Source organism: Triplophysa rosa, linkage group LG2 (genome assembly GCF_024868665.1).
Source record: "Triplophysa rosa linkage group LG2, Trosa_1v2, whole genome shotgun sequence".
In the NCBI taxonomy this organism is placed as follows: Eukaryota; Metazoa; Chordata; class Actinopteri; order Cypriniformes; family Nemacheilidae; genus Triplophysa; species Triplophysa rosa.
This window is the reverse complement of record NC_079891.1, coordinates 31,953,799-31,974,604: the sequence shown is the minus strand read 5'-3', so window position 1 is coordinate 31,974,604 and position 20,806 is coordinate 31,953,799. Positions and strand designations below refer to the sequence as shown.

Sequence of the window (20,806 nt, the reverse complement as noted above, 5' to 3'; positions counted from 1 at the left end):
AACTTTGAAAGGTTTGTTGATACATCAGCTTACACTAGCAGATATTGACAAAACGTCTCTAAATTGCCAAAACACTAAATTGATTCTTCTGTTATTACCAAAACAAAACTCAAACCGGCAGTCGGTATGAAACAGGTTGGTATCGCGAGAGCACGGCTTCCGGGACGTTCTCGCGGTAGTTTGATGTCATACCCCGACCTGTGTGCGCAGTGCAGCATGAACTGACGGGCCAATCGGTGCTGCCTAAATTTTGAACAAACCAACGAGCACCCACAGGGGCGTGTCCCCACAAAATTCAAGAGACAGTTGTGAGAGACGCCTTAGCAAGCGTTTGTAATAGGCTTGCGTGTATTGTTTTCAAATATATATATATATATATGTTCGGATATAAAAACAAACTTTGTTACGTGAATGTTACGCGATGGAAACCGTGACGGATGAACGCTTATTGAAACTATCCAAAACAGGTAAAACACTCTTAGCATTATACAGCAAGCTAGTCATGTCATGTTGTGGACTCCAGATAATAATTTGCATATCTATGGTATACACTGTTATAAATATTTACTCTTATTGTGGTATTTATTTAATTGCATTGCTGATAAAACATGCGTGAAGCAAACAAAGTGGTGTTTGATTAACTTTTATCAGGAAATAATGAAACGTTAAATATTTAGACGCCAACGAACTGCTGTCACGACGACTGCATTGTATACAAGTTAGGTGCGCGTGCGCCACCTTCATATTTTATTGGTCTTTGAAAGCTCTTCCTCTTCTTATGATCCATTTATTAAAATATTTGCTTCTGTATAGCACAATACAAAGTCAGGCCATTTTTTAATCTAGAGCAGTTGACACTTTATTGGTTTCCAGGACAACATAGATCATAACGAAAAGTTAGCCAGGGGGCCATAAGTCTTAATTTTTTTGTCTTAAATTAGACCCATCTAAGATTTTATGCGACTGACTTAGAAAGTAAACACTAGTCTTAACAGAAGAATTTAGACGACTAACTTGTAAGACTAGTTTAGAACCGTTGTATGCAACCGGCCCCTGTTTTCAGCGGGTACTTTTATTTTAGTTCCCAGAACGTTCTCTTGAATGATGGGAAAGCATTCTGAAGAAAACATTCTAAACCCATTTAGTGGTAACATTGTTGTAACATTATACTTTAAAAGGTACGGGTAATTTCCTGCAGATTTCTTTTACAGTATAATCATCATTTAATATATTTAGTACATATTAGAAACAAAAAACATAAGATTACAAACATTTTCAAGCATTTGATGTTGGTTAATCGGAGCTGCAGACTCATACAACAGTGAGGGGCCGCTCCTCTCTGTTGCTGCTGCATTTTTGTCCACCTGCCAAATTACAAAAAAAATCCATTAGAAATCAGGATAATTATGGATTCCTCACAAGTCTTTGTGTATATTTTGGAACCATGAATTGAAAATTACATTGAAAACACTTAAAATTCAAGTGCATAAAGACCAGTGTTTCCCATAGGATTTTGACAAGACTTGTGGCACTGGTGACGTAACAAACTAATTAGCATATTTGTGACGTCATCAAGTCGTGTTAGTGTTAGCACTTATCTGTTCTTCTTCTACTCTCTTATCTGTCACATTATACTGTATTTTACAACGGGATGCAGGGCTCGACATTAACGCTTGTCCGGGACAAGTGAATGTTTTGTATGGGCAAGTGAGAGATAATTTTACTTGCCCGACTGGACAAGTAACTTGAAAAAAAACAACAACAACAGTGCGACATATATGTAGAATAATAAGAATATGTGCATTAGACAGAGCTGCGTGTTCGTGTGTAGTGCGTTTGTCGTGGTGGTGCTTGTTGTGTGACAATAATCAATGGCGTCCATGTAACTACATGCGGACACACTAATCCTGTTATTTAAATGTCATTTGGCTGTTCTGCGTGTCTGAGTGAATTATGTGCACAGTTTAACATACAACACGAGTGATGGTCGAGGAATTATCTGCGTCTGCTCTGTATGAGGATATGAACAAATGAACATCATCTCCAGTCAGAGTTGCTCTGAGAGTTTATTTTAGGAGCCTTTTACTGTTTGAGTGAAGCTATCGGCAAACACACAAACTCAAGCGTCTTCCTGAAGACCCGTCAAAATAAAAGTCCCGTTAAATTGAACACTCGGGCAAAAAATACTGTGGTGTACTATAGTATTTGCTTTTGAAAATTGTAGTGCCCTTGTAGTGAATTGATAAACACTGTATACTATAGTAAAGTTCAAAAACACTATAGTATCTAAGAATTTTACTGCAGTTTACTAATTTATGTAATTTATGTGGACAAACATACCACTATTGTATAGTTAAAAAGGAAAAATACACAACTGAGAAATATTCAAACAAATTTAGGTAATCTAAAAATGATATGGCCCTAATTTATTAATCTGTATTTAACATTAATGTATTTTGTCAGTTACCTGTCTATTCATGATGAACTGCACTTGCATATTTTTTTTTTTAATGATGACAACAGACAATCCGGAACAGTTATATTGAGAATTCAAATTAGGGCTGCAGATATCGATTATTTTAGTAATCGAGTATTCTACTGATTTTCCATCGATTAATCGGATATTCGGATAGTACGTTTTCTTTATTAAAGAGCAATAAATATACAAGAGAAAATAAGACAGGTCTCTTAAAATGAACAACTAATTTGTTTCCTTTTTCGAAAAATTAACATATTTATTGCTGAAATTGCATACATTCATATCTGTGAAAACTAAACCCTTTTAGTAGCTACATTCCATTGCCATATTACATTCAAAATGCAATATAGGCCTAATACAAATGTATAAATATGAAACATTAATAAAAATAGAAAGAATAATTTCAAAGGTAAACAACTAACTAAAGCTTATGCATGATGCATTTAGTTTATCTAAATTAGTTTTAATTTCTTTTTTTAATATTAAATAGTAATATATTTGTCCACATAAAAATACAGAGTTACCGAGTTAGTTATTTTGGCAGGTCGTTGGAAGACGCTTATTTTTTAGTGCGTTAGCTTCACTCAGTAAAATGTTCTGAAATAAACTCTCAGAACAACTCTGGAGATGAAGTTCATGTGTTCATGTCCTCATAAAGTGCAGACAAATGTATGAGCATCACGCGTGTAGCACGTTAAACTGTGCAGTTCATTCACTCAGACACGCAGAACAGACAGATGGCATGTGTAAATAACATGATTCGGCATCCACTAGTCCGAATCTAGTTTTATGGACTCAATGCAGCCGGAAAACAAGTTTCACTCGCAAAATAGACTAAAACCAAGTAAAATAGCAGTTCACCATTTCAGTAAGCTCTCACTTATTTATCAGCATTATCACATTATCAGGACATATCAAGCGATCTCTAACAACGCAATAGTGACTCAAGAGCCCTTCGCTAAAGTGACAGTGTTGCCAGATCTTCACAGAAAAAAATAAGCAAATAAAGACAAGACAAAAACAAACCTTAAAATGCAAATTGTTTATATATTTTATAAGACCAAAAATTCTTAAAATCTGCAACAGACCATTTATTAAGACCTAAGTGCCGAGGCTTTTGGATCTAAGACCAAACGACAAGCATAAAAGCGTTTATTAATAGCAATAACAGCAAAAGAGCGCTGTGTGATGGAGCCTTCCGAGCATAAACACAACACAGCAGTTTAGTTTAAACTGATGGACAAAACTAATCTTTAGGCGAAAAATATGTCGCTATGGTTACCAGTTTGTCGATTATCACAAATGCGGGAGTGTGTACTATGTGTGGCTAAAGTCATTCGCGAACCAGTGGGCGGGGCTAGAGAAGTAGTCATTGATATTTTTATGTGGAGGCGGTGTTCAACCTATCTATCATAGGTGCATTCCAGCACCTGGCGTTCGCTGGGCCTGGTGTCAATAACAGTTGCAATTTCAGTAACAAGGGCGTTTCAGTTCTGACACTTACAGGATGTTCTCTCTTATACAACAAAATCTCGGGTTAAAATTGTGGTTTTAATTCATGGCACCTTTAAGTGACAGTATGTAGTGCAGACAAACAACTGTAGGCCAGAAAAACGGTCAATTATTCTGTTTTGCAGTTGATATAATAAATAATTGAGTGCAGAATGCCATTGTATTGAATTAATTTTCTCTTCTATTTACAGAGCAACGTAAACTCAAATTGGCAGAATACCTGGCAGCCAAAGGACGACTGAAAGCTCCTAATACAAAGTTAGTGTCCTTAAACATTACTTGTGTTCGTATAGCTTGAAATACTTTGATATGTTTGTATATAAAATACTTTGCTATTTAAAAAAAAAAAAGTAATGCCTCCTCAGCATTTGTAACCTCTGTATTGTGTTGAGTCTCTCATTATTTTGTGTTTATGTTCTGAATCATCTTAATTCGTTTTTCCCACACAGACCTTATCTCAAGGACAAACCTGTGGCCAAGAAAAATACAGAGACTTATCCAAAAGCTAAAACGGTAAGTTTGTTTGGCAAGGTTTTGCACCACTTTCTTGAGATGGAAGCTAACTATTGTATTAATGACTGTTTGTTTTTCAGGCAGGAGATGATAAAGAGAATTGTGACATTAATGGCACAAATGTAAAAGAAGTTAAGAGAGTTAAATCTTTGGCAGAAATACGCAACAAGGCTGCCAATCCCTCCTCAAAAACAAAACCTGGCACTGATTCACCAGCCAGAGAAAAACAACATTGTTCCACTATTTCCCGTAATACTTCACTTAAATCCACAGTTTACCAAGCAAGTCTTCAGGTTGTGAAGGGACACAGCAATCGACCGGCTTCTACTCAAAATCCAAGGGGACCATACAAGACTGAGAAAACTGCATTGTCACAGCATCAACAAAACCTTCAAAATGTTCAAAGCAAAGTACGGCAACCATTTTCCCATGCTGCAAACAACACTCAAAAGTCTACAAAATCAAGTCTTGGCCCATCACAGCCCAAGAAAGAGCTTCTTTCAAAGAGACCTTTGGATAAAAAAATACCTTCAGTCAACACAGTTTCTGTTCCCAGCAAAACAACCTCAGTTGCCGAGAAACAGCTGAAGAGTCGAAGACTAGCCAACAACACTTCAGACAGGATAAAAGTTCAAACCAGCAAAGTTTATAAAGCTCACACAGGGCTGACAAACTCAACACAACAATCCAGAGCTCTGAGTGTTGGACCAAAGCTTGGGACGCACAACAGCAATGTGATAAGCAGGACATCACAGTCAAATCCAAACAAAAATCAAAAAAAGGATCTTTCATCTGTTACCACGAAAGTAGATCCCACAACAAGGAAATCACAGAACGCTTTTCTTAATAAAACAACAAGAGTTTCTTCAACTGTATCTAAGCCTACAAATAGTGATGCTCCTACTGTCATTAAAAATAAAACACATAGCGCTGTTAAACTGGGTAACGTCACTGCGTCTAAACAACTGTTTGGTCGAACCACCAAGAGTTCAGTTCTGCCCCAAACTACCACGTCCACCGAGTCTCAGCTGTCCATCAAGAAATCCAGCCAAACGAAGCCCGCGATGCAGTTGCAGACTCCCAAAGCCAGTTTCTGTCCCAGTACTCAAGGTCTTCGAACCGCCCCGCTAGAAGGAAGGAAGATGATGACCACAGCTCAGGAGGAGAGACTGTGAGTTGAGAGCGTGAATGTGTTTCGTGTTGTTTTGATAGCATTTTTATGAAGGACAAAATTGGTCTGTTTCCAGACCTAACATGTCCTTTTCTTCATTAATCATGAAATGCATTTTTGCCACAAACTGACATTGATGTTTGTTACAGGCGTAAACTGCAGGAGTGGCGGGAGTCAAGAGGCATTACATACAAACGCCCCCCGATGCCTGTCCGTCTGGTGAGGAGGAAGACCTTCTCTGCTCTGCCTCAGCCCTACTGGACTGCTATAGAGCAGGAAGACGAGGCCCATGATATTGTCTTTGCTGTGGACCGATCGCTGGATGACTGTATTCAATTATTACAGCAGGTAATATTTCATTTTCTTTGTTTGCAGCACACCGGGAAATAAAATGGTGGTTTCAGACAGGGTTAGTTTCTTAGCTCATGTTTGTTTTGGAGCGCTTTGCGTGGAGGTAAGGCAAAGGCGACAGCTACGTGGGTCGACATGCATTCCTGATATAAAGTGAAATTTCCGTGTGATTTATAAACGTTGTCACTGATACCTCAAAATGATTTACAAAGTATAATCTGTTAAATGGAACTGATTTAGTCAAAAAATGAAGTCACGGTGTTAAAGGCAGGGTAGGTGATTTCTTTCCAGAAACATTTTTATGCTTGTTGAATGTATCTTAATTCAACAACATATAATAACATATTTATGTAAAAGGCGCAAGACCATAAAAGGTTCATCCATTGGTTCGATGCCATATACATTTTTGTAAATTTTATGTTTGAGAGTTTTCTCTTAGGTTCTTCATATTTGTAGTTCGGTTCTTTTGGTTCTTTTGTTCCGGACCAAAAGAGAAAAAAATTCATTTAGTCCTGGGGGTATTCCAGAAAGCTGGCTATGTGACATACCTGGGTAAGTTTAAGGGTAGGTTAGCTGATAACCTCAACTTAGTTCATTTTAAGGAAACGATACTAAGCTTCAGAGGTTGTCTGCGCATCTGTGTGCTTTTGATGAGCGTCAAGTGGGCGTGGAAGCACAGATTACGTATAATATATTATAATTTTACAGTATTACGATGATAACATTTCCAGCCACACCCATTGGGGTTGAGCATTCACAACTGATTTTATGTTAATTTTATGATTTGTTACCATTTAAATAAAATAATCGGTTACACTTTATTTTACAGTGCCCGTGTTACAGTGTAATTATACATTTAAGTACTGAGTAATAAAAATTAACTACATGTACTTACTATAGGGTTGGTTAGAGTTTGGTTCAGGGTTAGTTACATGTAATTATGCATAATTTATAGTAAATACATGTAACGTGTAACAAGGGCACCGTAAAATAAAGTGTTACCAAACAATCTTTAAATAAAATAACATGAGCTGTTCTTAATAAATTTAAGGCTTTATGTGTTGACATTGAATACTGTACATACTTTTAATTAGGTGTATTAAAGATCACGTAACACACTAGATCACCAGATTAATTCCAAATGTCTTCACATCAGATTTACCTTTATGATGAGGGCGTCAAGCTGTATTATTCAGTATTGCTCATCTGTATTTGATCTGAGTAACAGCCATTATTGATACAAATTACTGCACGCCCAGAGCCAACTGTCTCAAAACCATGTTCATTCCAAATGATCTATAATTTCCTGTTTCTGTTTACATAGTGCTTCAGTTGAGCTGTAGTGGTGTGATAATCTTCTCGTCTGATTTCCTGTATTATTATGAATGCACAAAAGTGACCCTACATGAACAAAAGCACAATGTGATTCATGACTTCATGAGATTGATCTTTTTATGTTCTGTTGCACCTTGTGCCGTATGATACAGTGATTGTCCCATCGGAATCAGTAAGTGGTAATACCCTCATTTTTACCTACAAACAGGCCCGGATTAAGAATTCAGAGGCCCCTGGGCACAAGTGTCTTGTGGACCCCCCATACACACACATCATGCGCACAATAAAGCTTTGAATTATAGGGTACTGTGTAGGAAATACCCTATTTACCCTAATTACATTGACAAGTTACAAACTATGATCACAACCTGAAGGACAATATCAACACCTGTACACATCCTCCATCATACAGGATTTACACCACATGATTGCAACAATGCTTTCCTGCGCAACAATATTAAGAAATTTCCCTGCATACTGTAACTGACTGGCATATGCAAGCAGCACACACTACCGCACCTCTACCAATTCAGTTCTATCAGATTCTTCCATAATTCACACAAACACGTCGGATTCACAAAACTGTTCTCAAGAGAAATTATAAGAACTTTTTAAAGATAAATTATAGGAAGTTCTTAAGAATATTCTTAAGTGCAATTCTCAGATATTTTCTTATTAACATCTTCATTTTTTTCTAAGAATAAACGGGCAGTCTTTGTGAATGATTATACTATAAGAGTAATTTGTCAGTTTGTTAAACTTTATTTGTGTAACAAGCAACTCGCGAGTAATGTGTTAAATGCCATTAACAAGTATTATAAGTAGCCTATACTTCTTTAGCCTATATACCTGTATTACAGCATCATAATATTTGTGTGTATGTATACATTTTGCAATGTATATAAAAGCACTGTGGATTATCTAATAATGAAGGCTAATTATTGGTAAAGTAAGGCAGACCTGATCATTTGGGCCCAATTTGGACATTTTCACTTAGGGGTGTACTCACTTTTGTTGCCAGCTGTTTAGACATTAATGGCTGTTGAGTTATTTTGAGGGGACAGCACATGTACACTGTTATACAATCTGTACACTCACCACTTTACACTGTAGCAAAGTGTCATTTCTTCAGTGTTGTCACATGAAAAGATAATAAAATATTTACTCAAATTTGAGATTTGACTTCTGTGAGATACTGTAAGGTCTATCCAAGAAGTTGCTAGATTTGTCGCTATGCGCTTCTATAATGCCCATAATGCCCATTGGATAATCCGGCCCTGCCTACAAGATGCTAAACACTTACTTAAGTTACACCACTGTGGAGGATTTTTGGTCCACTCCTTGCGGTATTGCTTTAGGTCAGTGGTTCTCAACCTTTTTTGAGCACTGGACCCATCATATCTCAAACCATCCTCATGGACCCCCAACTCACACCCCATCCCATTTTCTTTCCACAACAACATATTGTCATTAAATTAGGAAAATTAAAAGATTAGTGAAGTCAAAAAATTTGTATTTGTTAAGTAAATAAATGTAAGCCCAACTTATCGACCAAACACATGACCCTTTAATGGTTTTCAGTTGCATTAAAATTACACAATAATCACAATATGGCGCCAAAACATTCTCATTACAGTATAAACACACTTAACTGCAGTTTATTCTTTTGACATCAATTTGTCAACAAGGACTTACACGGCTGTGTGCACCTGCTGTGCTCGTGCTACACTGCGGAGAAGCCATGTGTTTCTGTGCAGACACTGTTTACAGACTAACTCCAAACTTTCACCCGAACATTTATATGCTTGTTTTTCTCAACAAAAACATTGTAAACAATATAAACACGATGATCATATACCGACCTAAGTGTTTATTAATGGTAAAGCATTGTGTGCAATATGCTTTAGGCCCTATTAAAGAGCTTTTCCCTCGATCTGCGTGAGCTTATTCTGAAATGGTTACAAAATCTAAATGCTAAAAAACTTTTCTCAAACTTTGTTTTTAAAAAAGATAAATGTATTTTTAAACTCACATTTTTGGACATCATATTACTGAAAAAGTATTATACCGTGCCTTTTGTATTGCAGTTAGGCTATTTTGCAAAAATACTTGCAAATTTTTACTTAGCAGCATTCCATTATATTTTTAATTTAGGCGCTGTAAATTTGCACCGAACAATCCTGAACAATTTGCTTTTATTTGTTTTCATATGACATTTTATATTTATCTTATATTTAGCGTTGGGCTATAGCCTACCTTGCGATCTTGTGCCTCATTCCTCTCTGTTGTCCTGCATTTACCAATAAAAAATATAAATAAAAAAGTTTGTTTTAAAATTGACGTCTTTGTCATTTGCAAAAGGCAACAATGCTATAATAATAATAACAATAATAACACATCGCGCTAATCAAGCGCAGTTGTGGTCTAATGGTTAGAGAGTCGGACTCGTGACCAGAAGGTTGCCGGTTCGATTCCCAGGGCCGGCGGGTAACGACTGAGGTGCCCTTGAGCAAAGGCACCTTACCCCTCCTTGCTCCCCGGGCGCTGTAGTGATAGCTGCCCACTGCTCCGGGTGTACCTGTGTTCACCACTTGCTGCGCGTGTGTTCACTACTGCACTAAATGCACAAATGTCACATTTCGGGTATGGGTCACCATATCTGACTAATAGGTCACTTTCACCATCCATTATCCATCCATCCACCCACCTATTTATCCATCCATCCATCTATCCATCATCTATCCAAAACCTAATAAGTTCTAATAAGAAACTTAATAAACCCTGTCTTTCTCAAGCCAACATAAAGTTTGTTCACAAACTTTTACCTCATCTAGTTCAATATGATTTGCTTTACATGAACCTTCCCTGCAAAGTGAGTGAACATAATTTATGAACACAAGTAACCAGTCAATTTGGCAATTATTTTGACTGATATAACCGACTCGGTAGATTTTTATCTGCTTCTGGTGGGTGTTAATTTCAAACCCTGAATGCAAGATAATAACTCCAAACATTTTTAAGGGTTCTAGGGGTCTGCGTACCCCCGGTTGAGAAACACTGCTTTAGGTTATTGACATTTTGGGTCCTCAGAAGCATTTTTGGAATTACAGATATGCCGTTTGTATGTGGCACAGGGTTTCCCAGCGGAGCAGGTCAGAGATGTGCTGTCACGGGTGCCGATGGCCCACAAGTTTGCTAAATTCTGGATCTGCCAGGCCAAACTCTTGGAAAGAGAAGGAAACCTGGAGGTCCTGCCCATGTTTCAGGAGGCTGTTCGTGTAGTGAGAGAGGTCAGTCGCTCACATGCATTTTTGACTGTGATTTGTTTTATTAACAAAATCAAGAAACATCAACCTGTATTTATATATATCTCTATTCACTTTGTTGTAAAGGGTTACCAATTCCCTCAATTCCAAAGGTGATTTTTGGTTTAAGAACACTGTAACACGGACAATTAAGGAGTTAAATGACCGAGCCGTCATCGCTTTCCCGAAGCGTTTTTGATATTTCTTGTTTTAGAGATCATTGGACGGTCATTAGGCATTATCTAATATTTATTCCAGGTAACTTCCAAACATTTACTGTAACCGGAGATTGCACAGGCTGATGCATACGTCAAAGCCGATGTTTGAATGTTCAGTTTCTCTCAACAGCCAGTGGATGAGCTGCGGTCTGTGGTGTTTGAGATTCTTAAAAGGAACCAAGCTCAAGGTGAAGTCTTCATTTCTGTTATAAACATGTACGTTCATTGTTAAAGCATCATTACAGTGTTGTCACAAGGTCAAAGGTGATGTTATATACCAGCAATTATGTTACTGTTTTCTAAATAAACTCAAGGCTCAGTTTTAGTTTTAGTTGGTGGCTTCAGTGTATTTCTATTGTTTTTCATACTGTTATGGAGTAAACAGTCATTTTTGGCTATAATTAAATGATCTGTTAAGCCATTTTACAATAGATGTAAGATTAATTCTGGATTTGTTAAAAGCAAGAAATTAAAATCATTTAAAAAAACAAAATGTATTTTTCTTTATTTAGGTTCGTCTCCTATTCCAAAACGGTCTGAAGCAGTAGAGGTCGAGACGGATGATGAACATGAAGTCCCCGGTGACGTCTTGTGCACCCCAAAACCTGTTGGTGCCCTTATATGCGGAATGAGGGGAGACTCATCTGTTGTCAAATATAAAATTACTGCCACCCCAGGGTACAGCACTCGCACACAACACAAACAAAAACTTGACTTTTGTAATCTCGATCGCATGCACCTTGTTGCTCTTTTGAATTGATTTTGGGTATTGACACTTTCAATGATTCATGATGGCAAATATTTATATATATTACATACAATCAACCCCCTAGGTACGTATGATCAAGGAAGGCTGTGAAATTAAATCGCTAACTATTAGCAATGTGTTAGAGAAAAAAACGTTTAATTCATAATGACATCCCCCCCATTTAAAATTCTTATACTCCAATGAAAGGTTAGATTTTAACATTTTTCTAGATAAGGCCCAAAGAATTAGCGATGCAGTTTTATTTTCACAGCCTTCCTTGATCATATTTACCTAGGGGTTAAATAATTTTGAGCCCAATTGTATTATTGATATACATGTATATTATGATGTTTTTATTTTAATACTTACCGATTAGTTGTCTTGGACAATATTTGAAATTTCTGTGAGTTCAGCTAATAGTTTTATTGTATCATATCCTTATTTGTTAAATGTAAAAAACAAGGCCAGTAAATTTGTAAATTTAAATTTGCAAGGCCAGTAAATTGCTGGCCCAGATAAAAAAATCATTGAAATATTTTGACAGTTTCAATTAGTTCTCGAAAACCATCTGCATTCATGGGACAGAGCAAGAACCGACAGGTGGATGCCATCAAAGTACCGCAAAAGTGATTCGAAAATCATACGGAGGAGTTTGCTTTCGAATCGTTTCCAAGTTTGCAAGTCTGATAAAGAGTTTTTAGAGAGACTTGGAATGACATTACAGCATCGGCAACAGAAAAAAAGGAATTCTTATGCAGACAACATGGGATAACACGAGTTGCTTGATTTATTTCCAAAAAAGAATGCTTTGTGTGTGGTCAGCCCAGATATAATCATATCTGTCTTGTTTTGTTTTATTTCTGCATTTGTTAAGGGGCAAGAGGAGTGGACAAGTGGCTGAACCGGGACAAGTAGACGGTCACGAAATTCGTTTCTTTACCCCCGTGCGCCGTTCCGTGCGAATTGAGAAGACCGCTCCGCGCTACCCCACAGCCCTGCTGGAACATGACCCTTGTGTGACCTCTCTCTCTGACCTTGCGAGTGAGAGCAAGGGAGAGGTCAAAGGTGACTCACAACCTCAGTACTCCCCCGTGTATGTGTACCGAGAGAATGAGGCATTGAGAAACCAGGTGGAAGTTCAACTCATTTATCCAGAGATTGAAACATAATAATGTTTATTATTTTATTGGAGTCAATTCATTTTCTCTCTAAATGAGCTTTTACTGTTTGTTGTAAAATATTTCCGGTGTCTGTGCTTGGTTGTGTGTGTGTGACATGCCTGTTAGCTAAGTTTATAGCTATATTTAAAGGGACAGTTATCCCAAAAATGAAAATTCTGTCATCGTTAACTCGCCATCAGATTATTCCAAACCTGTATAAATTAATTTGCTCTGATGAACAAAGAGAAAGATAGTGGGAAGAATTTCAGTAACCAAACAGATCTCACCCCCCATTGACTGCCATAGTAGTGGAAAAAATACTATGGGAGTCAATGGGGGGCGTGATCTGTTTGGTTACTGACATCTTTTCAAATATCGTCCTTTGTGTTTAGCAGAACAAAGACATTTATGCAGGTTTGGAATAATCTGAGGATAAGTAAATGATGACAGAATTTTCAGTTTTGGGTGAACCCTTTACAGTAAGTATCTCTTAGTAAATTTTACCCAGAGCTTTAGCTTTGGCTGTTCACGTTTCTCTGTTTACTATTTAGAAGATGCTCTTTATCTGGCTCATCTTCATTGATATGATCGACAGCTGGATAAAACAGAAATGATTTTAATTCTGTATTTTGTGTGTTGGTTTTATATTGCTGTATATATAAAAAAAATCACTTATTAAAGTATCATACTGCCAAAGTTTTAATTTAAGCAGCAAAAAGAAAGTTAAAGTCAGTACTGCTCATATAATCAAAGTAGTTATATTTATTTTACAGAACACGCAAGAAAACAAAATGGGCTAAATATTCAGTCCTGTTTTGTGAACCAAACCAAACAATTTATCAGAAAGATCAGAGCGTTTGCTTTAGGAATCTGACATCTTCCTACAAAGTTTGCAAAAGCAATCAGCAGAGATGTCAAAAGTTTTGATAAGGTTTAAATAAATAACTCATGTCTCAACCTTTTTACATTTTTGAAAGGATAATGGCCAGCATACCAACTATCACGAAACAATTTACTGGGTAAATTGATTCATGATCAGATCAAGAGTGTAAATCTTGTCTGAACCAGTTCCATACGTGATAATAGGTGAGTCAATACATACTTACCTACTTACAGCATTCCGGTTCTCAGATGTCAAATATTTTGAAAGCAAAGTTATTGTGGTGAGATGTCAGAGCTTGTCAAGATAATCGATTTCACCACTTCAGAACATGTCTGTAATATGCACATTTCAGTCATTTAAAGGGCCAGTGTGTCATTTTTATGGAGGGTCTATGGAGAGAAATGCAATAACTGTGTATTGAGAGGTATATAAAGACCTTGCATAATGAAGCGTTATGATTTTCTTACCTTAGAATGAGCTATTTCTATCTGCATACACCGCGGGTCCCTCGCATGTTTTCACCATAAAAAAGTGAGTAGTTGACAAATATGTGACAAATATCTCCGACCTGCATGAAGAGGTCGACTGGGTTCCATCAGGTTGTATAGGTCGTATATTTTATAACGGCTTAGAACTCTGCTCAACCAATCAGAATCAAGGACCAGAACTGACCGTTTTATAAAGCAAATTATGGTATCCTTGTTGTAAATTGGTAAACAGTAGTAAACTTTAATATTAACTATAGTAAGGTTCAAAAACACTATATTATCTAGGAATTTTACTGCAGTTTACTGTAGGCCTAGTCAATACTATAGTATACTACGGTGTTTTTATGTGGACAAATATATTACTATAGTATAGTAGAAAATGGACAACACAGAACAATAAAAAAATGGGTAAACTAAAAATGATATGGCCCTAATGGATCCAGTTGTATATAACATCAATGTCCTTTGTTGTTAACCAGTCTATTTATGTGATGATCTGCATTTGTGTTTTTTAAAGATGATAACAGACGTTTTGTACTTGTGCTACCTGTACAACTGTTTGGCCTGTGCTACAAAACTTTAAACCTCTGTAGCACCAGTGCTTTGTGCAAAAAAGTTAATGTACAGCCCTGTTTTCAATTCAGATCGTGGATCGAGATGATCGTCATATGCTTTTTTGGGAAGATCGCCCAGCCCTAGGTGTGGTTGATGCCAAACCAAGTCTCCCTCTGCTATGTTGAACAATACATATCAATGCTACAGTATTTACTACTGTTAATAAATTATAAATGTAATATTACAATTTTATATTATGCATTTTTAATTAGCTTTTATGTTTTATATTTTCAGCTGACTTTTTTGTTATGTGCTTTTATAAGTTTTTATTTTTTCTACTGCTATTTAAGTTTTTATAAGAGTTTTTATTTCTTTTAAGTTGTTAATTTTTGTGCCTCAGCTTTAACGTATACCTTTATGCATTTGGCAGATGCTTTTATCCAAAGCGACATATGTATAGTATAATTCAATTTAATTTGTATTTGAGTACGTGCAAAAGATGGATCCTTGTTATTTTAATACTAATACTAACTTTTGTTTATTTTTGTCTTTCTGCCTGTAAAGCTGCTTTGAAACAATGAAACACTGTGAAAAGCGCTATATAAATAAAACAAAACAAAAATCCCTGGGATCGAACACATGACCTTGACGTTGCTAGCGTCATAATCTAACTATGGAGCTTCAGGAGGTATTTCAGTGTATTGCTAACTTACAATAAACTTCTTCAAATAACATTTAGGCCAATATTTTTATTTCAAATAACAAAAATGTTTAATAGTTTTAGTTTTGGTAACTATATGACCTTGAGCACTGATATAATTACTATGTCATGATAATGGACGGAGAACCCAGGCGCAGACTGAGGTGGTGGAAAACAATGACTTTAATAAATAAACACAAAGCAAAAACCCACGAGGGGGTAAAACAATGATAACAGAGGATACAAATACACAGATCTGACGGAACACTGACTAGACTAGACTATAACAACACTTGACCTTGAAACTCCACAGAGTACAAAATAGACGCGATGTCTTTAACAATGGCATAAAGCACAACGAACTGGCACAGGACAGAAAACACAAGGACATAAAATAGGGAACCAGATCAAGAGGGGAACAGGTGAGGGGAATGAAATCATTAGCAATCAATAATGAGGAAACGAGAGGGCGCATGCCAAAACAAACAATGCCATGTCTCTCTCACACTAAACACGTGGGTCTATCATGATCCTGCCACAAGACGACGAAAAACAGGACCAAAAGAGGCAGAATCATGACATACTATAGTGAATTAGTTGCTTTGCTATGCTACAAATGAATACAGGTCACTATCGTACGAGGTTGCGTTTATTGCTCAACCTGACGCAATGTGATAGTGTTCCTCTTTTTTTTTTTTTCCCGGGAAAGAGGTAGGCTCTGATTCCAGTAAGGAGCGTCATGTGTCGTATGCTGGATTTTAAAAGCAGTGCTGCAGCACTGGACCTTCAAACAGCGTGCAGAAGACGCACTGAAACCCAGCTGAGATACGTGCATGCTTATGACTCTTTGCAATAACAATTCGATTTCTTTCTTACAGTGCATTGCGGAACTGAGGCCGTGTTAAAACGTTTTTGTTAATAACACTCAAACTTTCCGGTCGGTGCATGCAGTGTTGCCTTACGCTACAGTCTGTTGCGTTTGCGTGTACGTGTGCGTTTGGTTTTGCTGACCTGACTCGGCAATAGTACTGTGCCTGAACTTCACGGAGTTCAAGGACCGACATCTCTGAATCTATCTTGTCCGTTATCTTGGATGTTGTATCTAGAAGGAAGACCTCTAGAAATGAAACCCGCGTATCTGATGACCAAGAATGAAAAGTACGTGTTCGTTGAGAGCAGAGGGTCAGGGTCGACTCCTCAGATGGTCGCGAGGAGCGTTCAGGTCAACCACAGTACAAACTCCCGTAAAGGTATAGACCAACACTTTTCATGCTTTATATGTGCATCCAGATTTGTAGAAAACAAGAACGTCTAGGCCTATATACGTTTTATGTCATTTAAATATATTTTTAGCCGTTGCAATTTAAATAATTTCATTTTCCACCCACATGATAAAAAATTACTGTAGCCTAGTGAACTTTGGTATTAACTATAGTACAATGTAGGTTAATTCCTAGATACTATAGTGTCTGAAACTTTAACATAGTAAATGTACTGCAGCATTTATCAAATTGTTATAGTTTATACTGCAGAATACTATTAACAGTAAAATTATAGCCTACATTAACAATGTGTAGTAATTACTATGATAAACAATAGAATACTACATTTTACTATAGTAAAAACCTCAACACAAAAAAACTATTTCAGCTCTTTGAGTACTCATTCTTCTGAAAAAAATATATAAATAATACACTTTCTAGAGTGTGTGTAATGTTATTATTGAACGTTATTAGTGTTTCCCAATGAAATGCTTATTATCAACAATAACACCAATTATTTTCCTTTTAGTCACTGTAACTGTGATTGAGAATATGGACGTCGATAAAGTCAAATGCATGGCTTTCTGCTTTGAGCTGAACAATAAGAAATATTTCCCTGTTGTTACTGGCGATAAGATTGGATTTGAGGTAATATGTTCATGTATCATTAAAATGTGTATTTGGGGCAAATTGTGTCATGGCTTTCAAATTATACAACAATAATATCTGAATGGACTATAAATATTGAGATTTGAATTGCTGTAAAAGTTCGGTATGCTTTTTAATATCTGTTAATCTTGCTAAAACTAAGCACATGGTCCTAATATGTAAAGTTTGCTGGCCAAGCTGATGTAGTTGGTCCAAAAAAATCATCTTATAGTCTGCTTTGATTCAACTGTTTTTTTACCGTGTGCAATCGATTTGATCTGTCATGTTTACATGTTTTTTTAGGAAACGTTAACATCTGACATGAAGTTTTGGTTTCGATGGGGTGAGAAAACAGGACAATGGAGGACTTTGCAATCAGCAGCTAAATCCGACATGTCCCTGTGTGAATGCAATAAAGGCAAAGTAATCATCTGTTCACAGCCGCGGTCACATTTTAGAATTTCCTTCAAAGGTAATTTTACAGTGTGGTTTGCAAATAGAATATTAAACCAATAGGCATATACTATAAATACATGAGATGTCTTTAAGTCACATTATTGGACATGTTTAACAACAAAAAGTATAGATGAACACGTAAAAACAAAAACAAAACAGTCTGTTAGCAGTTTAAGACCGATCTGTTTAAATCTTTCTTTTTGGATTTTTTATCTAAAAGACATGGCTAGAAGTCCCATAACGAGACTGAACAACATACCAATGTATCAGAGTACCAGATACAATGATGACTCAACTCAACGGATGGTTGTGGAGAATTTGAACATCACCCACAATGGAAACCTCAGTGAAGGTATAAATCTGTACCGCTTACCAAACGCTTCATATGATTCTATGCTCACCCAGATTATCCTAATCATTATAGATACAGATATTCACTATAAATATAGATAATCTATAAATGATGTCTCTCTTGTTTAACTGCAATCGTTTTGTATTCCTAACAACATACAGATGTTGGCACTGTAATGTACTCATTGATTTGATAGATGTAATAAATCAACACCTCATCTACAATGAACATGTAAAAACAAACGAAAATAATACAGTCTGTCTTGGCACTTCATATAATTTTACAAAATTTATGTATTTTGTGTGTAGAGAAAAATGACATAAAAATGATACAGGACGAGATACCAGTTTATCGGAATACCAGATACAGAAAGTACATGTCCATTCAAAGCAATGACGAGTCAATTTGCCAGATGGTTGTGCAGAATTTTAAGATCAGCCACAATGGAAACCCCAGCGAAGGTACAATTCTGTGCTGTTTGCGAAATGCTTCATATGATTGTATGCCCCCACCCAGATGATTATAATCATTTTATAGATGCTGATATTCAATACATACTATAAATATAGATAATCTAATAATTCATGGTAGTCTCTTGTTCAGCTGCAACATTGAAACACTTTAGTATCAGTTCTTTAAATTACATTTTTTACATGGCTAACAACAAAAAGTTGCCATTACAGTTCACATCATTTGAGGATTTAAGATAATTTGATAGATGCAATCTACAATGAACACTTAAAAACAAATGAAAAAAGTCTGTCTTGGCAATTCACTAAGTTTGATGAATCAGTCTTTTTGGACTGATTTCTTTGAATCTGAATGTTTACCTTTCGGATTTTCTATCTAGAAGAAAGCCGCCCAGAAATGATTCAGGACAGCAGACCAATGTATCTGAAAACCAGACACAGACAGTACATGTGGGTCGGAAGCAAAGACGGGTCAACTAGTCAGATGGTTGTGGAGAACATTAAGATCAGCGACGACAGAAACCCCAGAAGGTATAAATCTGTGCTGTTTATGTAAAATCTACCACAAATATAAATGATTATATATACTGTATATAATCTAACCATATAATTTTATAATATAGTTTAATACATCTAATAATGACTTATAATAATTAAAATATCGTAATGATAATCTAATGAAAATATGATGATCTCATAATAATTTTATAATATAAATAATTAATTTATTTGATATAACAATTTACTACATGTCATCTGCTGTGCTAAAAATTGTGCAGAAATTACAATAAACAAATGCAAAGACTGCACTAATAGGAATCTATCTATATTTCAGGGGGAACAAGAGGATTCGACAGGTATATTGCAGTAAAGAGACAACAGAAGGACATTCACAGCTTGAACGGTACAACAAAAGGCCATCATTTTTGGAGCTACCTGGGTTTTATAAAAATCTAAACACAATTTCAGTTTGAGGTTTTCTTATTCAAGTGAATTACAAAATACATTACCCATATCTACCTACTGTATGCAGTAAAAGTAACTATTTAACCGCCCTCAAAAGAAAGTGTACATGCCCTGAACAAACATCAGTATATTAACAAAAGATTAACTTCAAGGGTTTCAAGGGTTTACTTATTATTGTCATATAATCAAAATATTCACGGGACGTAACACCGGTATGAGTTTGCTGCAGTGCTTTGATTCACTTTTTATGGAGCTGCCCACAGATTGTTTGATCAGGGTGTTGCTTGATTTATTACTTCACAAAAACTATGATTAGTACACACTACACTTTATCAAACTACAATATGACATTATGTGCAGGTACAGTAATGTGAATGTTTCTCAATTGTTGGATGAGAAAGTCTCTTGACATCTGTGTCAATGAATGTATTTATAAGAGGAGCATGTCTGAACTTGGATGTCATCTCTGCTGCTGAGGAGAGGGAGAGAATTTATGTTGCATGATGTTTTTACCAATTTTTCTTGGTTTGGAAATGTTTTAGGTGTAAAAAATAGTCGGTAGATCATGTCAATAATGTTTGCACATATATAATGTATATAGCCTATCTGATTGTTCTTTTAGAAAAAATTGGTGCATATTCATGTATTTTAACATAGGCTACTTATAAAGCTATATAAAAAACTACCAAAGTGTGTACTGTATATATTCAATTCTTTTTTTAGCACTTTACACAATTTTGCCTCACTGCAAAACGGGTTTAGTCAATACATAACTATACAGTCTTTAGTCTTATAGACTTTTACAACATGGGCAATTCCGTGAAAATGTCAAGCTACAATAAAAAAATATATTTTTTACCAAAGTTTTAACGTTACTAACAGCACATGTGATGGTTCAAACAAATACCCATGTGAGGTCTCTCTTCACATTTTCAAAGCATTCGTTTTATTTTTAGTTCATCATTTTTCATAGTCAGGTAAGTGGCATTTTCAGAAGTGTCACATCCATAATGGTACATATTCCTCATGGGCGCATGAAAATTAAAATAAAGTACATTTACATTTAGTCATTTAGCAAAGTGGTTCTCAACCTTTTTTGAGTACTCGACCCCATCATATCTCAAACCATCCTCATGGACCCCAACCCCCGCGCTCACACCCCATCCCATTTTATTTCCCCAGCATAACAACATATTTCCATTAAATTAGGAAAATTAAAAGATTAGTAATGTCA

General features: G+C 36.2%; 2 protein-coding genes across 6 annotated transcripts; both read left to right on the top strand.

Annotated features, from left to right (window-relative positions):
* The first annotated feature begins 311 nt into the window (after positions 1–311).
* ckap2l (cytoskeleton associated protein 2-like) lies at positions 312–15,438 on the top strand. Of its 3 annotated transcripts, none has more exons than XR_008962558.1 (10): positions 312–467; positions 4,183–4,249; positions 4,441–4,504; positions 4,585–5,675; positions 5,825–6,023; positions 10,496–10,651; positions 11,015–11,072; positions 11,397–11,562; positions 12,507–13,878; positions 14,808–15,438. XR_008962558.1 is itself a non-coding variant. In XM_057328727.1 (9 exons), exons 1-9 carry the CDS (start codon positions 422–424, stop codon positions 12,799–12,801), a joined length of 2,142 nt encoding a protein of 713 aa, XP_057184710.1. In that variant the 5' UTR covers positions 312–421; the 3' UTR covers positions 12,802–15,438. The 3 variants fall into 3 exon arrangements, 1 of the variants encoding a protein (XP_057184710.1); XR_008962557.1 differs by having other exon boundaries at positions 12,507–14,206; XM_057328727.1 differs by having other exon boundaries at positions 12,507–15,438.
* A 676-nt stretch (positions 15,439–16,114) lies between these two features.
* LOC130570472 (uncharacterized) lies at positions 16,115–20,293 on the top strand. 3 transcript variants are annotated; one of them, XM_057360804.1, is made up of 7 exons: positions 16,115–16,668; positions 17,210–17,328; positions 17,632–17,800; positions 18,005–18,136; positions 18,445–18,597; positions 18,990–19,137; positions 19,442–20,293. In XM_057360804.1, exons 1-7 carry the CDS (start codon positions 16,512–16,514, stop codon positions 19,578–19,580), a joined length of 1,017 nt encoding a protein of 338 aa, XP_057216787.1. In that variant the 5' UTR covers positions 16,115–16,511; the 3' UTR covers positions 19,581–20,293. The 3 variants fall into 3 exon arrangements, with proteins under 3 accessions (XP_057216787.1, XP_057216794.1, XP_057216780.1); XM_057360797.1 differs by having other exon boundaries at positions 16,118–16,668; positions 18,987–19,137; XM_057360811.1 differs by lacking the exon at positions 17,210–17,328 and having other exon boundaries at positions 18,987–19,137.
* Positions 20,294–20,806: the final 513 nt, after the last annotated feature.

Coding starts and splice junctions, on each gene's coding strand:
- ckap2l (XM_057328727.1), top strand. CDS start 422: ATGGAAACCGTGACGGATGAACGCTTATTGAAACTATCCAAAACAG. Junction 4,505..4,584: donor CTTATCCAAAAGCTAAAACG/GTAAGTTTGTTT, acceptor TTTGTTTTTCAG/GCAGGAGATGATAAAGAGAA. Junction 6,024..10,495: donor GTATTCAATTATTACAGCAG/GTAATATTTCAT, acceptor TATGTGGCACAG/GGTTTCCCAGCGGAGCAGGT.
- LOC130570472 (XM_057360797.1), top strand. CDS start 16,512: ATGTTGTATCTAGAAGGAAGACCTCTAGAAATGAAACCCGCGTATCTG. Junction 16,669..17,209: donor CAGTACAAACTCCCGTAAAG/GTATAGACCAAC, acceptor TTTTCCTTTTAG/TCACTGTAACTGTGATTGAG. Junction 17,329..17,631: donor GCGATAAGATTGGATTTGAG/GTAATATGTTCA, acceptor ATGTTTTTTTAG/GAAACGTTAACATCTGACAT.